This window comes from Rhea americana, unplaced genomic scaffold (assembly GCF_003343005.1).
Source record: "Rhea americana isolate MKP2758 unplaced genomic scaffold, rheAme1 scaffold_81, whole genome shotgun sequence".
Taxonomy (NCBI): Eukaryota; Metazoa; Chordata; class Aves; order Rheiformes; family Rheidae; genus Rhea; species Rhea americana.
The window spans coordinates 717,652-734,687 of record NW_028186990.1 but is presented as its reverse complement, the minus strand read 5'-3'; the positions used below and the strand labels follow the sequence as shown (position 1 = coordinate 734,687).

The 17,036-nt window shown below is 35.9% G+C and overlaps 1 protein-coding gene across 2 annotated transcripts in view; it reads right to left on the bottom strand.

Annotated features, from left to right (window-relative positions):
* CADM2 (cell adhesion molecule 2) overlaps positions 1-17,036 on the bottom strand; it is a 666,801-nt gene that overhangs the window by 29,234 nt on the left and 620,531 nt on the right. Inside the window, exon 8 of one of the 2 annotated variants that reach the window (XM_085323011.1) lies at positions 14,645-14,764. The exons of the other annotated variant lie outside the window; for it this stretch is intronic. Within the exon in view, the coding sequence (XP_085179137.1) occupies positions 14,645-14,764 (120 nt within the window). The remainder of the gene's footprint in view (positions 1-14,644; positions 14,765-17,036) is intronic. 2 annotated transcript variants of the gene reach the window in all.

Genomic DNA, 17,036 nt, shown 5'->3' with positions numbered 1-17,036 from the left:
ACATATTTCAGTAAGATACAGGCAATGCAAAGATAGCAGTTAGTGCTAATGAAATATCAGAGGCTAAAACTCTGGCCTTAAAATACTAGATGTTGATGAACAGAATCATTCTATTGATAAACATCAGTGAAGTAAAAATGAAATAACAAAGAATAGATTTGTTTGACAGAAAAGCACTCATTCTTATGATAATCATTCCTGAAAAAAAATCCAATTGATTTACCAGATTCCCTAACAGAAGAAATCATCCACAGTTATTTTTGATGAAGATCCGAACTTAGAAGTTAGCATTTGGCTAACCTTCAGAAAGAATAAAGCTGCCTTTTGGAACTCTCTGAACTGACCAACATTAACTCTGAGAACATTTGATTGTCATACTAATTTTTCCCCTTTTTAGAAGAGCCTTTCATTTAGCATACAGGTAATACCGCAGTATGACTAAGATAATTGCACTTATTCAACATTAGCCTTCTGAACACAATAAAAATGAGCATATTCCAACCCTTGCAAAGAGAATGCTCTACATGCCAAAATGTTAAAATAAAACGCAGTTAAAGTAGCTTTCTTGGAAGCATTAGATAGCTATATATTTAAGAAATTCAACAATTGATGAGGAAACCTATGATTTTAATAGTTTTAAATGGGGGAGAGGGGTTTCATCTGCTATATTGTTTCATGACCTTGGAGTATAATTTATTTGGAAGCAAAGATGTTCTGTATTTTCATCTGTGATATCACAGTGTAAAACTTTGATCTTTTCAGGAATCCCTCTCAACCACAGGTTTGTGAGCACTCGTTCAACATTAGGCATTTAAACATTACCCATCTGCTGTGGCTACCACTATACAATTATAAGGATGAGCTAAGGTCAATTCTAAGACTCTGAACTGAAACGGCAATTTAGACATGGGTATAACTGAAGTATTTCCCTGAGTTTATTCTTTTTTAAAATTGGGTGATCTGTGATAAAAGTGATATAAACAAAATGTATACAGAAATCTAAGGCTGAGCCAGACAACTGTAAATAGTCAGTGGGGAACTTGGAGAAGCTACTGTGCACAGAAGATTTTCACAGATATGAAGCCACTCATCTCCTCTCAATTCTCCAGCTATGTTTTTCCTATAGCCTTCCTCAACCATCTGTCTGGCCAAAGACAGACCTGTTCAGTTTTAGACATGAAATTTATACACTTACAACTCTGAGTTCACCACTGAAGTTTGTGAAAGCAGTGAGAATTAGCAGCACCAATATGCAGACAGCAAGTCAAAAGAGAGAGAAAGGTTTATGATACATACAGTCCCATGAAACCCTGATGAGATGATCCCCAAGGAAATTAAGGCTTTATTTTGTATAAAGCATAAGTTCTGATCTCTGTTTAAAGCACATGCTAAGTGTTGAGTATATATTTCATTTTCATTTACACTGAGTTGAACAATGTGATTCAAATATATGCTTGAATGTACGCCTAAACTCAAATGCTGCCATGCATCCACAACAAACTTTTCCCCAGCAAAATGGCTTATACTCTAAGGATTTTGAAAGCCGTTTCAGAGACACCAGAAACCAGGGCACAAAAATAAACAGGGCTAGTAGACCACAGTAAGTCAAATCAGAGAGATTTTCAACAGGACAAAAATTTCCTGAAAGTCAGCAGCACTAACATCTAAATCCTTAGAATCTGCTTACTGTGCTCTCTGTCTTCAGAACAGACAGCTTACTCGTTTGTGACTTTTTTTTTAAAAAAATCATTAAATTAGAAAATGTCTTTTTGACTGACCTGCATGGTGTCTCTGTTTGAACTTCATTTATTCTGTTAATATGCACAAGTGCTGAGCACTGTCTGTAGCAATGTAGTAAAAAGAGAAAGTTCCCTGCCCTTGAACTTTCAAGATGTTCTTTATTTGTCCATGAAACTGGAAATTATACCAATAGCAAGATGTTTCACATTGCATACAACCAATCTATTTTATTATAGTGCTGAAGGCAACCATACACTACTGTGAATTTCCTTTGCGTATGAATTATTTGGTTGAGAAGGATTCAGAATTATGTAAAAATCCTGCAGTTCACTCATATTTCATAAGAAATATACAGAAGTACAGTCTGCATTGAAAATCCAAATTAAAATCTCTTAGTGTCATAGTAGATTCATCAAATCTAACCATAGAAATGATTTGGTCAGATTAGTGGACAAATGCACCAGGAAACAAAATAGGTGGGTATTTCAGTCATACAAAAAGAATTAGTAAACTTCCCCATAGTCATGCTATAATATAGGGACTTAAAATAACAAAGAAAAAGAGTCCCATAGGGACTGCAAGGCTCTAAAATCACTCACAAATTACTTGGCACAGGGTCATGTGGTGGAAAGTCAATTTAATTGCAATAAAAGACTCATTTCTTCTTAGCATTACTAACTCCAGAAATATTGGAAAAAGACACTTCAGAGATGAGCTAAAAGGATAGAGCACTGGAATTAAGCAGTCTTTAGAAGCTTAAATTACCCAGGGTTGCTATTGTTCTGTAAAATATGCAGCTGATCCAAAAAACATATGACAATCTTATGGATATATGTCAACATACAACAGTATCCTAGGACTCACACTAACCAAGTTGCACTGAAATGGATACACAAGGTCAGGACTGATGGTAGCAATTGTGTCAAAGAGTGTAAAAGATGCTCGAGAATGCAGTTCAGCCCAGAAACAGTGAATTCCAGCAGTATTTGCACCAAATTGAAACCTAAATATTAAAAATATTCCTCTTGGTCCATACTGAAAATTACACTTTAAAAGAAATCGTAGAAAGGCTTTACATTTTAACCGTCTGATGTCTCCTTTTAAAATGAATTATTACAGTCCTAAAAGCAGGTTTATGTCCAGTATGTCCATGGACATGGCAAAAAGTCAGTGATAAAGACTGACAAGATATTTTGAATACATTAAAATGAAAGTTGTCTTTTCTCAAAGAGTGTTGAATACAGTTCCTGATCTGATGTGTATACTGTGGAGACTTGCTAGCTACAACAAAAGAAGTATTTAAATAAATAGAATGCCTTCTTTAAATTGTCAGTTTTGGGGATTTGTCACTTTGAGGGTTTCTTTTTTTTTTCTTTTTTTTTTCCACTGTCCATAACATATTCTCATAAAGATTTATATACTGGCCTTTGTTGCCCAGGATCCTTGTCTCTCACCCTTTATGCTGGAAAATGAAATTGTATATTAAGGTAAATTGCCACTCCTGGTACTTTTTTTTCCCCTTGACCGATGGTTTTCTATTACAGGCTTGCAAGAATTCAGGGTAGAACGAAACTCAAGCATCTTGATTGAAAGGATTTGATTCATTCTTTTTGAATTCATGCTATCTAAATCACAGCAGGATGACTTGTAATCAAAGTTTTTCAAAAAGAACATAAATTTGGGGAAAAGGAAAAGGCCATTCAGTCCATTGCAAGTCATCTTGGTTAACACAGTTCCTCCAGAATAGTATCTCACGTCTTCTTTAATGACCCCAGTGCCTTCAATTCCAAACTTGGCTCAGTAGGCTATTGAAAAATTGTATTTCTCTTTGAGTGAAAAAAGTGCTTCCTTGTGTTGGTTCTGAATTTCATTTTTTCAGTCACTTCCATTCGTGCTTTTCTGTTCAGTCTTTTATACCCCGCCAAACAGTGAGTCAAGTGTTATTGAATAAGGTTTGCCACCCTGTCTTTCTCGGAGTAGATGAGTTTGTAATTCTCTTTCTCAATTTTTTATAATGAAAAAAAAAAAGAACTGGGTTGTGATTAGGTATAGCCATTTATGATACTGTACGCTTCAAACCAGACTTCTCTTCTGCTTCTTTCCTCCAAAGTGTGCTTTAAGCTATACTAACTAATCCTTCGAAACACTAGGATTCATTTTTTTCTCTTTTCTTTTCTACTTTAACCTTGTTGACTTTGCTTTTCTGTGCCCAGTGTGACACACACACTGCAGCAAAACATTAGCCCTTAAAGATTTTTGGTTCAGTGTCTTATAGCAACACCCTCTTTGTACTTCCAATACCTCTCTTAATTGTAACAAGGAAATACATTTGAGTCCTACTGTCAGAGGCACAGTACAGATGAGAGACATGCACCAGTTCCAGCACCAACACTTGTCGCAGCAGGCCTTGCACATTCAGCATATTCACATGGTGTGCCAAGACACGCAATACACACTCACTCTAAAACCAGCTTTAAAACACAGCCTTGGCATGCCCTTTCATTATCACACACACTTTGCACTGAACCTCTCCCCCAGTAAAGCATAGTAAACCTCTTGCTGGGGTCCCAGGTGGGGCTTACAGGAGACTCTGGCCACATCCAAGTGAGTACTGCTGCTCCTGCCCATTCAGCAGAAGCCACCCTGGAGCCACATGGATACAAGCCAGTCTCACCAACTCCCACAGTACCATCTTTTCTCCATGGTGCAGTCTCCAAAGACAGCACAGACATAGGCATCCAAAATAGCTAATGAAGCAAGGTGAAGGAATGATTAGGCATTTGATTTTGATACTCTGAAAAATGCTAAAATAATACCTTAAGATCTTCCTCTTCTGTATTCACTATAGTCACAATCCTCATTTTGTTAGGTTTCTAAACTTGGAGAAAACCAAGTTGTAATCTGCACAGAAATGTATCTGGTGATAGTTTAAAAATCAGATAAAACACCAAATGCATTATGGATACATAAATCTGCTTTAGACTAAAAAAAAAAACGAAGCAGACAGATAATCTGACATTACTTTATAAGCAAAAATAAGTAGGCCAGATTAAATCATCTCTAAAGTCACCCGTTGTAGATTTTGCTTTATTTTCCTGTTCTAGTGATACTGTTCTGTAGCTTGAAGTTCTACCAAGGTCATCTTTCATCCAAAAAACTTAATATAATTAGTATCAATTCTGTATTTTGTGAAGCTCACACTGGAAGTTATTAACTGTGTTTCAAGTGAAGTGTCAGAGAAAGCAAGGGTAGGCAGAGTAATCTTTTCAGCTTCAAAGGCACAGTTGATGACTTTAGTTCACCGGTTAGTGAGGAAGACGTGTGCATTTTTTATTAAAGGTGTTATCAATAAATTTGAAACTATGAGCATCTTTCTCTCCTTTTCATTCCCTTTCTCATTTTTAGACCTTGTCTGCATCATTTCAGTCTTTTTTTTCTTAGAATGTGCATGACATTGGCATAGTTACTTTACTATCATTGCCTTAACTGTAATGATACTTAGCTGTATATTTTTGCTTTTAATAATGAGGCACTGCTTCAGTTTTATGAGAGCACAGGACATATCAAAATCTGCCTTAAACAGTAGCTTGAGAAAAAACATCTTAGTTTTTGCTGGTATTATCTTTAAATGCCACAAACATCTCTCCAAAATAATAATAAAAAAAAGATTTAAGAACATATCAGCCTTGTGCTTTGATACAAATTAAATATACCAATAAGGAAACATACTCTACAGAAACTCCTTGCCTAATCTTTCTTCCTAGTAAAGAAATCTACTACACTTCCCTTAAAATTCAGCATTGACGATGTGCTTGGCAATGCACATACCTTTAAAACAAACCAAATAAAATGTCTTAATAAGCTCCTAATGATCGTGGATTCAGTTCTGCCAAAAGAAGTCCAACAATAAACTCTGACACATACTTATGTGGGTCTTCTTTACTATGAAAATGCATCTTCGAGAAGAGATAACATATAGAATGAGAAGTTTCTTTACTGCAGAAAGATTTAACAAGAACCAAGGCACGGTTGTTAAAATTAGAGAAATTTAATTGAGAAGCAAGGCTTCAATTTGCAAAAATGAGGATAGATAACCCCTGAAGAGAAACACCAGGGGAAATGGTGGATTCTCCATTTCTATGAGTCCTCAAATTAAGACTAGATATGTTCTGGTGAATGTTCTTTAAAAAAATAGAAGTTTCTCCTCATTACCAATCTATGTAAGTGAAGTCTTTATAAGAATTTAGATGAACTGATCTAGTAGTTCCCTCTGAATAGCACATTAAACTGCATATAGTCTCACTGCAACTTAATGAGCTTATTGATGTAGAGAGTATTACACACAAGAAAGGGTATTATAGCCTGTTTTCTTGTAGAAGAAATTCTTCACAAATCTGCAGGTGACTGTCAAGTTCAGGGGGGGGAAAAGTCCCTACAGGCAACACTGACAATCTATAAAATTTAGTCTGTATCTCCTTGGATTGGCAAATCTGAATTCATACAAACCTCAGAACTACCTGTCAGCTAGACAGGAAAAACTCATTTAACCAATTTGCAAGCCAAACTGTTGCAGAGCTATAAACACTTGATCCCAGAAGTCTCTTAAAATCAATTTAATTTTGACTCATAAAGTGGCATTTATGAGGTAGAAATATCTAAACTTTTTTTGTTGTTATTTTTGAACGTCATAAGGTTATTAAGCATTCCTGGAAGTAAGTGAATGCTTTATGCAGAGGCTTAACACTGACGGATTTAGCCCTTTCCATATACATTTTTGAAAGCCCTGTGTAATCCAGGTTTCTTTACTGTTAATGAGGAAGCTGGGCAGAAAGAAGGTAATATCCTGCTATCTGTGGCACCTGCGGTAAATTCTCAGGCTGAATTCTGAGTGACAGATATTCAGAAAACAGTTTTTCTTTGCATAAAGCAAGTGTGTTTTACACGGAAGGAACTCGTAATCTGGAAACTCTCTAGTACTGTTAGATTACAATAGGGAGCGTTAGACTGCATAATTCATATGCAGTAGAAAAAAATCGGCATGATCAGTGCTCAGGTTAGGAATGTTTGAATTCCTGACACAGTGCTGATGCCTCTTCAGAGCTGAGCTACATAATGGAATCTTTATCAGACCATCAATCAATCATGATACTTACCTGTATACTGTTGCATTTTGGGTTAAGTGATAATCGATCAAGGCTGGAAATCACTGTGTACTTTTTAAGTTGCATACTTCATTACTGCAGGCAGATTGGAAGGATTTGTCAGAATTAGAAATATTTGTTCCTGATACACAGAGAAGGTTCCTATTATATAATATTATAATATTTCTTTTCCTTCATGTCTTCAATCTGCCAGTGTTGTACTCATGTTCATAATGTTCATTTACATGGTAGCCTCGTTGGGGTGTGGAATCTATCTTCATTTGTGCTCAAATGCAACATGTTTACTCCATGAATTAGATGACCAAGTACAACAACTACAATCTCCATTTTGTATCATGAAAATTGTTAAGTAGAGGAAGCTGCAATTTCCTAAATTGCAGATTGTTTTGCTTTAGCTTGTGTAAGATGAAAATTGAAACATTCAAGTATATTTTACGGCCGTGTTCCCAGAATTTTCATCTGTGGCTGGACAATTTCAGTGCTGTGCATGTTTCTGAAGATTTACTCTTTGACTGATATTATAACTAGAAAGGTACTTTCAACATTATTTGAGAACTGAGAATTTTACTCAGAAACATTTGGTTTTGGTTTTAGTCTGCTCACAACATAAACATAAGGATATTTGCATTTTGCAGAATGTAGTAATAAAGGAGTTTCACATTTAGTTTCATACTGCACGAAAAAGTACCTCCTTTCATAACTGCAATCTGATGCTACTTACTGCCCCATTGCCCTAATTCATGTGAGTCACAGGAATATATCTTTTGTGGCTGCAGCCATACTCAGGAGTGCTAGCCTTAATTCCAAAAAATGCATCAATTATTTTTGTACGGTCTCTTGCCAGAAGCTAGCGCATTTTCAGTTTAACATCACTAAGTACGTGAGTATTTACTGTTTGCCATGATTCTGTTTGTCAATGGACTTACTGAAGTCAATCTTTTTAGAAATCTGTAGGAATCTAGCTATCAAAGTAGGAAATTTCACTTTTTTGTTTTGCTTGCTATGGGGAGATACGGCAGTATCATGAGGCTGAAATATGGCAGGAACACCTGAGGAATCCTTATTTTAATTTTACCATATCTATTAAATCTGTATGTATGATCCACTGAGCTAACATTTGCAAAAGATAGTTCCAAGATATTATAAGAAGGCTTTTTCTGGCTTTGTATCTATGAGACCTTAAAAACAAAGAGCTCTTTGAGCTAGAACAGATGCTCCGATTTCCTTTGTTGATCTTAATTTTGTGAGTTTTGAGAATTCACATCATTAAGTGTACCACTTAATGGCTAGTGGGATGAAATCCCAATAATTATTGCTTAGGCAAGGGAACAAATAGTCTACATCTTCTAAAATGGGCTACTAGCCTCTTGAAAAGGTACTTTATGCACTTAAGAAACTGCAAGCACTTAAGAAACCATACAGCACCTGAGGAGCCACACAAGGCACAGCACACGAGGACTGCACAGTTATACATTAGAAGAATATTTTCTTGAGAAAAAGCTGGCAGAACAGACGTAAAAGTAAACATAATAGAGCCTTTTTTGTAAGTATTTTAGTCCTATTGGGTTTTTTTCTTTCTAAAAACTCCAGAAATTAGTAGCAGTCGTGCAACTTTAACAGCAAGTGAAAAAAAAATGAACTATAATATATTGAAGGAGTCAGGAGAAATATTCAGAGATCTGCAAAGAAACAGGCAAAACTAATAACAATTTGTCTTCTTTGCTCATATTGGAAAAAAGTATCCTGCATTGCCCAGCATGTGGTACACTTCTGGTGCTTCCTGCAAGTACCATAGAAGAGGAGCACAAAACTGCCTGATCTTTTTCTCTTTTTAATTCTTGGTTCTGATTTGCTCAGGTTCCCACAAACTTTGGGTTTGAACCCCATTGCAGCAGGTATGTTTTAATACTTTAAGTCCAGCTGTTTGATCCTGAAACAGCTTCTTTCAAGTCTTTTCATCTTGCTCTCTGCTCTCCAAATATATTGGGATCTCTGCTTCGGGTTTCTACCGAGTTTGCTCTCCCTGTTACCCAGGAGCCTAGGATTTGGGCAAGGAGCTGATGAGATGAGATCACGCACAAACATAGCTGCGGAGTTTTCCTTCCAGTATTGGAGCCCTAGGTGGCAGAGAACACAGGGAAAAGGGGGCAGACAGTGTTACACTCTTGTATCTGAACGCGGATTAGCTGGTAGTGGACTTTGAGGAACCAGGCAGAGGCAGCAGTCATGCCCCACTGCATTCCCAATCACCTCTGTTTCGCCTATACAAGCGCCAAGGTGTGGAAGGGCGCTCGCTCTCTGTTCCTGGGGTCTGCAACACTTGGCTGGTGTGATGGTTAGGGAAGGCTTACTGGCTACTAGTCAGCTGCAGCTTGCTGATGTTTCACCAGAGTAACAGATTTACCTCTGACTAGAGACATCCCTAAGGTTTCATGATTCAGATAAAGAGTCCTGTAAAATATATTTGGGCTTTAATAATAGTCTTAGATTTGCCATGCTTTATTAGCGCATCTTCTAAACAGTTGGCCACCAAGCAGCATGAAAAATGAAGGTAATGAAAGAAGTAATTAAAAAATCAAGAGATATCAGTTCTTGCAGGATGGATGCTAAAGTCTTGTTTGAGTATCTGTTAGGAAAAAATAGCCTGAAGGATTATCCAGATTCTTGTTTTGAAGCTCCAATTGTTTACTGGGAAATCTAGTGGTTGGCAAACCAGCAGGAGATTATTATAAGTGAGGGAAGATAAGAAGGAAGAAATAAAAACTGGAAAGTTGCAATTTCCTTATCTGGTTTGAGTTAAAACAGACACAAATTAATTTTTATGTTACTGCTACAGTAAAGTAGTATATAAAAAATAACTGTTTAGTAAGCTGTCATAAAAAACTGCTTTTCACATTACACAACAGTAATTTTGTTTATTATCAGAGGTGAATGCAAGTAAGCATACACAACTACACTTAAGATATAACTCTGTCCTTATCTCCCTTGTCCCTTACATATTCTCAACCTTCTTTGTTGTTTACTTCTCTGTCAATATCGCAAAGTACCAAACTACATTAATCAGGTTATATGAAAGAAAAATGAAATCACAAGCAAAGAACTGGTAATGATTAATCTTCTTTTGATATGAAAAGAATTGAAGAAGGGAATTACTGCCGAAGTAATTCTTACAGTTTAATTGGCTATAAAGAAACAGGTATTCTGGTCTTTTTTTTTTTTTTTTTTTTCTCATATAGACCACAAAATAAAAAGGGTGAGAAGAAGAAAGTAATGTAATGTTCTAGCTAAGATTGTTGAAATTCATGATATTAAATAGGAATATTCATTTGAATTTAAATCAAATGTGTAATAGTTTATAAAAATGATCACACCCTCAGACCCTTCCTTAATCCACTGTAAACTCTTCTTCTAAATTTACTTTCCCAAGTCTCATTTAAGAAATCTTTCTTTTACATGAGAATAAAAAAAAAAAAAAAAACAACAATAAAAGCAGAGTGCAATATAACAAGAATTTCACTCTGATATTTTTTATTTATACAGATGTGTATATTCATTGACTTTTTGGACACCCTAACTACTAAATAAACCCTTGAACCTCATAGCGCAGCTGCCTGGGAGCAGCCTCATATCTCTGTTATGTGCAATGACTTTTGGAGATGTTTTTAGGCATTGCTATATAAAGCTTCGAACATTCTGGCACAGTCATTATACAAGTGAGTCAGCTGAGACTGAGTCAGCCAGATACGTGCAACAGAACTGAAATCCAATAAATAATGGATTCCTATCTCTTGAATTTAGGAAGCTCTTGCAATGTTACTTTTGTACCTATTTTTGGTTTTGTGTGAGATTTCAATCTTCAACAGTAAGTCAATGTTACCAAGTTTTATAATCTCTTGGACTTTTTTTTTTTGCTAGGAAAGTGATTCACATTTAAAAAATTGCAGAGGAGGAAAAAAAAAAAAAGCACTGACATAAGCTCAGCTGGTGGGCAGGTTCTGCATACACATGTGTGTTTAAAAATAGAAAGCATAAGGTTTTCTCCTTTGTAAGTCCAAAATCATGAAGAGTTGTTCTCATTGGAGGTGGTGCTTCCTAGACTGCTAATCACCCCTCCCTCTTTGCCTACAGGACTATGAAAGACTGGCACAGAACCAGCTAGACTAGCTTTTTGCTAACAAAGAATTTCCCCAAGAAAGGAATCCCTCATTTTACTGCTGGGGGTAAATTCACATTCCTCTTGTGCCTCTTCCTAGTCACAAAAGAGAACATTAGTATGGAGAGTATTTCACAAATAACATATAAAATAAATCTGCTAGAAAGGAAACTATTCATACAGTGAACAATTATTCTTTCCTTAGTCATCCAGACTTGTTTCTTCTCATACATTTTAGTCTCATTTTGTTGTACATTCCTCAACACGGTTATTAGGCTTTAGGACATCCTTGACAAATATATAAAGGACTATACTCTTCTCTGACATGAAATTCTGTTTAGTTTTTTTGAGTTAGCAGGTAATGTACCAGCAAAATAATCAGTAATTCCTGCAGGACTGAGCACAAAAGCAAGCACACGTTTGTCTGAGATGTGAAAGTTTGACTAAGGAGGATATTTATGAAATATCATGCTATCATCCAAACAGATCTGTAGGGTTTTTTTGTACTGTTTACTAAACTCCAGGCAAAAGAAGACAGACTGTGGTCACAGTTCCAGAATTAACTGATGATGTTCAGATTATTTTTTTTCTACGAATTCAGGCTTTTGGTAATGATGAAGTACAATCATTGTAATATAAGATGTCTTAAATTCGCAGACTCACTGAGCTCTTTAAATCTGTACTATATTCCTTTAATTTCCTGTAACTAGGGGTGGAGTAACATACCTTCAAGATGGACCATGTAAAAGTCTCCTAGAGTAGAATGCCTTGTAAAATTTAACTGAGCACAAACTGGTGGTTCAGAAATATCTAGTCATAATTTTAGAACAGAATTAGAAAAATCCACACAGCAAGAATATTATGTCAGTTATTGGAAATCCAGTCCAAAGATATCTTCAGTTGTTACTTCAAAGATATCATTAATTAGTAGCTACTACTCTGTGATCTAGAGCAAACTTCTGTTTCTTTAAAGGATGATCTAATAAGATCAGATAAAATAAGATAAAGAGAAACACTGCTTCCAACCTACCTGGAAGCCAAGTACCCCCTCCACCCTCATCTTTGAAGGCTGAAAATATTTCAATAACGTCTCCACTTTATCTCTGTAGGTACCTCTTCCTTAATAGAATTCTTGCTGAAATAAGAAGCAGAAGTACCAAAGGAAGATACACTGTATTTTTTTGCTTGGCTAGAAAAATATACTACTGAAAATCTGATCCTCTCTAAAGTGGTTCTTATGTATTTTCTGCATAAGCTGCCTTCAGCTTCCTCACAGATTATGTTTTCAGATTTCCTGCAGTTGTTGTTCTTTAGCCTCTCTGTATTTGTGGACATCTTTCAGTGTGACTGAAAAATTATTAGAACCACTATTAGAAGTAGCACTCCAAATACGGCCATCCATCGCTGGCAAAAAACAGGAGCTACTTCAACCTTGTCCTAATCATTCATATATAGGAACACCTTATTTCTTTGTTTTCCTCTTTCATCTAACGTATTTATGCACCCTTTTGTAGTTACATTCCTATGCTTTTCTAGTTGCAATTAATTTTGCATCTTAACATTTCTGATTTATTTGTGGCTTCCTTTGATATTTGTTCATATTGATATACACTATAGTTTATGCCTATAGCAGTCTGCCCTTGTGATTCCTTTTCGATTTCTTAGATTTTAAGATAGACAAGCTCATTAGTCTATTCTGTGCTTCCTATTCTTCCTCTGCTTTGGGATAGACTGTCATTTTATTTTGTTTTCAATACAATCTTTTTTCACAAACAGCTTTCCTATACGCTACTTTATCCCTTAGATTACCTGCCTAAGAGACCCTATCTACTAGCTTCTTTAGTCTAAAGTAGTCTCATCTCACTCATTCTCTTGGAAAAGTGAGTGCTGATCCTTTAGTGATTGATCACCTTCACCCAGATTACTTTTTTTTTTTTTTTACTTTTTCCTAAAATATTATCTCGTTGTTATTGTAGTATTGAACTGCATGCATTCTAATGTGTGTTAGTGTATTAGAGCTGAAGTTTATATGAGGATCCTCTTCTCCTGACTCTTTCCCTTAATGCTAGGCACACAAATGATGAGAATGAACACACTTCAGAACAACAGAAAATGATGCCCTACACTACATTTAGAGGTAACAGCATGCCTCAATACCATTTGTGTACCACGTAACCACAACAGGGATGTAACATTCATTTACGACAATATAATGAAAAGAAGAAAACAACTAATTTAGGACAGCAGATGCCAACATGGAAAACCATCCATTTCATCTTTCCAGTTCCCAAGCCTGCAGGAAGCTGGGATGCTTCTGCTGCTTGACTCAAAACACTGTTTAAAAGTGATTCTCATTGTCCTGTTTCACTTGCTGCTAGTCTGCCCTCTGAGCACTGGGCTGTTTTCTATGTCCTCTCCATATTTTTTCTGCAGGGCAAGGACTCTTACAACATATTTTTCCTTTTGGCCTAAGCCAACATTTTTCACACACTACGTAATATTAAGGCTTAACCATTTATTTTCAGGTTGGATATCAGTTCATTATTACACAGAAGCCATCAATGCACTATGAAGGAAGAAGCTCGGTGATATGTTACCATCACGATCTTCACACAATGCTTTTAGCTCAGGAAAATCTTTCTAATTCTTGCAAATTAGGCAGGTCACCACAACTGTCTCATAACAATGCTTCCAGAGAAAAAGTATTTCTTAACTCAGTCTTAACTTTCCTGGGATAATTATATCTCATCATACGAATATTGCACTGTAATAATTGAATATTACGTCCTCTCTCCTTGCACCATCTGTGCCTCCAACAGACTGCTATGGAACTATCTCCCATTTCACTCACCGTGGAGATTATTAACTACTCCTTAACCAGAAGATAACAATCCGTGAAACCTGCCGCATGTCCTCACTACTGAACAATTTCTGATCAACCACTGAATACGGCAATAAAACTAAGCTCTATATTTTGCTCATAACAAAACAAAGCACTACTACAACCATCAAAAAGGAAACAAAAAGAAAAAAAGGCTACAGATTGCGGGGGGGGGGGGATATTTCACCTCATTTACTATAGTTCAGGTAAGATGATGATACCTTTAAGTTAGGAATAGCTTACATTTTAACAAACTAACAAAGGTGACCGAGTGACCTCTCTTTATTCTCGAGCAGGATGACATCAACAGTAATTCCATATCCAAGACACTTATCTTGCTTTAAACATCAGTACCAAAATAACCAGTCTTAAAAGGTCTTATTTATTTAAAAATAGCTTGCTTGCATTTTGCATTAAAATTAATTTACTAACTTAAAAAAATTAAATGCAAATGTATACAAATAATTTAAGCAACCTGTCAAAGTTCACATGCATACCACTAGAGCAACAAAAACATTTAAGGTCACATGAAATCTTTTTTAACCATCGTTAAGTACCATCATGTGGTACCATTATTCTATTAAATACACACATTGAACTAAAATGTTTGAACTCTCACTTCAGCAAGTTCTATCCTTTTTAAAAGCAAACCTATAATTTCCTATTTATAATGTGTTTTTCAGGCCATAACAAAGAAGCATACTGTACCTCTGGTGTTGATGGCTGTTGCCGATGTGGTTTTGCTGGTTGTTAAGGCTACAGTGGTTGTGACTGTTGCAGTGGTAAGGGAGGGGATGACAGTAGTGGGAAGCAAAGTGTTGAAAACATCTGGTGAGTGGAAAAAAAATATAAAATAAAATCATATCATGCAAACAAAGGAGAACCATAATAGTGGTTTAATTTGTAAATACAAGTATGTCGAAAATGACTAAATTAAAACATGATTAACATAAATTATTACAGGTACAACAGTGTACCTTTAAATTCTTGACATTATATCACTCTCAATTTTTATAGTCAATCTTCTAGCATTCAGAATTTAAAACACTGTTAAAATGACCAAGTTTCCACAGAGTTGGAGAGTGAATGTTTAAGTGACAAGAATCCATTTCTTCACTGAGCCATTTTAAATGTCTCATATACTAGAAACCATATGCAGATGAAACATGCTGTGTCAGAGTGGGAGATGAAAAAAACAACACCATCATGCTAAAATAAACACACATATGTTAACGAGAAATGACTGTATGTTAAAAACACCCACTTTCAGACAGACTCAATGGAAGGAAAAGGGGGGAAAAATGCTACTAACTATATGAGCCGCTTTTTTTCCGGACTGCTTTTCTTCTTCCCACACATTTGTTTAAGATACAGTTGTCTGCTAAGATCCAGAGCAGAGTATATTTCAAAATCTTTACCCTAATTAGCAGGCAAAGTCATCTTTCAACCATCTTTAATACTCAAAATTTATCATTCATACATAGAACAGTATTTCAATCGCCTCCAGAAGGGTTATTTACATTAATATTACAAAATCTGAATATACAAGTCAGGAAAGATGCAAAGCCCTGATGACAACATCCTACAAAATCCTTCAACCCCTGATCAAGTACAGGTATGCTAAGTTTAGGCCAGTGCTGTTTCATTGTAGAGGACCCAAAACTCTGTTGCAAAATGTTCCTGTACAGAGCAGAACATAAGCAGATGTGCAGATGGCAAATCCTCTGATTGCCCTGCCAGAAGCAATAAAGGGCAGTATCATTTTGCTTATAAGGTGATTGTGGGTTTTAAAGAACAAACACACAAATGAAAAAACTGAAGAGTACTGGAGAAAAACACTTTAGTGAAGAAATGAAAAGCATCTGACGTTTTTCAGATCATTTATATCGCAGGTTTAAAAGGAAAGAACTTATTTTTGATCCACCGATTGTGAGTAAACCATTCCATACTGACTTCAGTGAAAATACTTCTGAAAGGTGTTATTGAATGCAATAAAAAGAGTAAAAATCTGACCCATGATGTATCTTCCCTTACTGCAGAAAAAAATGCAACTGGTCTCTGACTACTGACTAAAATCAGTGCAAAAAAAAGCAGCTCAGCACTTTACAGTATCAGGCCCAATACAAGACATACAGGGTCCTTCCGTTCAGCACTGCATAATTACTCTCTTAAGACTTCAACTAAACATGCTTGCCTTCTTTTCATGCTGGATGACGGATTATTTTGCCATTTAAAAACTTTCCCTGTCATTCCCTCAGCTAACATCTATGAGTCACTCACAATTTTCTGTATTCTTCTGCTTTTGATAAACACCACCATTATTTTCTCTAGAATCTCTACTTTACAATCTCTACTTATGGGATTTTCCACTTTGGAACCCATCAGAAAACGGCATGAGATCCCTCGTTCATCTGTTGTACATTGGTATTTACATCTGTTCCTCAGTACTATATATTCCCAAGACAGGAAAATTAAAACAGGCTTTTGAAAAAAATCAGTGTAGCCACATAAATCATCAGGAATAACTGTAACATTACCTGGAGTGTGTACCTGAGTGTGACTAGCACGATAATTAAACAGAACTGAGTTTAACAAGCATTAGAAATAAATGAACATGTTAAAAAGATATGTCATATGTACTGATTTATGCAATTGTTTCTCATAAAGGGAAACTCCTTCTTAGGTAAGTATCTGAAAAAAACAAAGCAAACGGAAGAAAAATGACTACTTTGTAGGAATGACAAACCCTTGTTTATTAGAAAAGCTGTAAGAATCGGTCTTGTACATAAAACCTGATTAATGTGACTTACGGTTCCCTTAATTATCTATCCTAAATATGTCATTTACTTAAGACTATGCAATGGCAAGTTAACTGCAACTGGCAAACACATTTATGGTTTTATGACAGTGTTTTTCACTCTATGAACACACTGTCTACCCAGTTTGCCACACACTAGCTTAAATGAGTCACCAGTAAATTTAAGAGTTCATTGCTTTCTGGTTTCTCTTCTGGCTGAAATACTTCCATTAAGATTTCTCAGTTCAAATGAGAACTACTTAGTAAGCAGACTGGTTAACAAAAACTAGGAGGCAGCAGTGT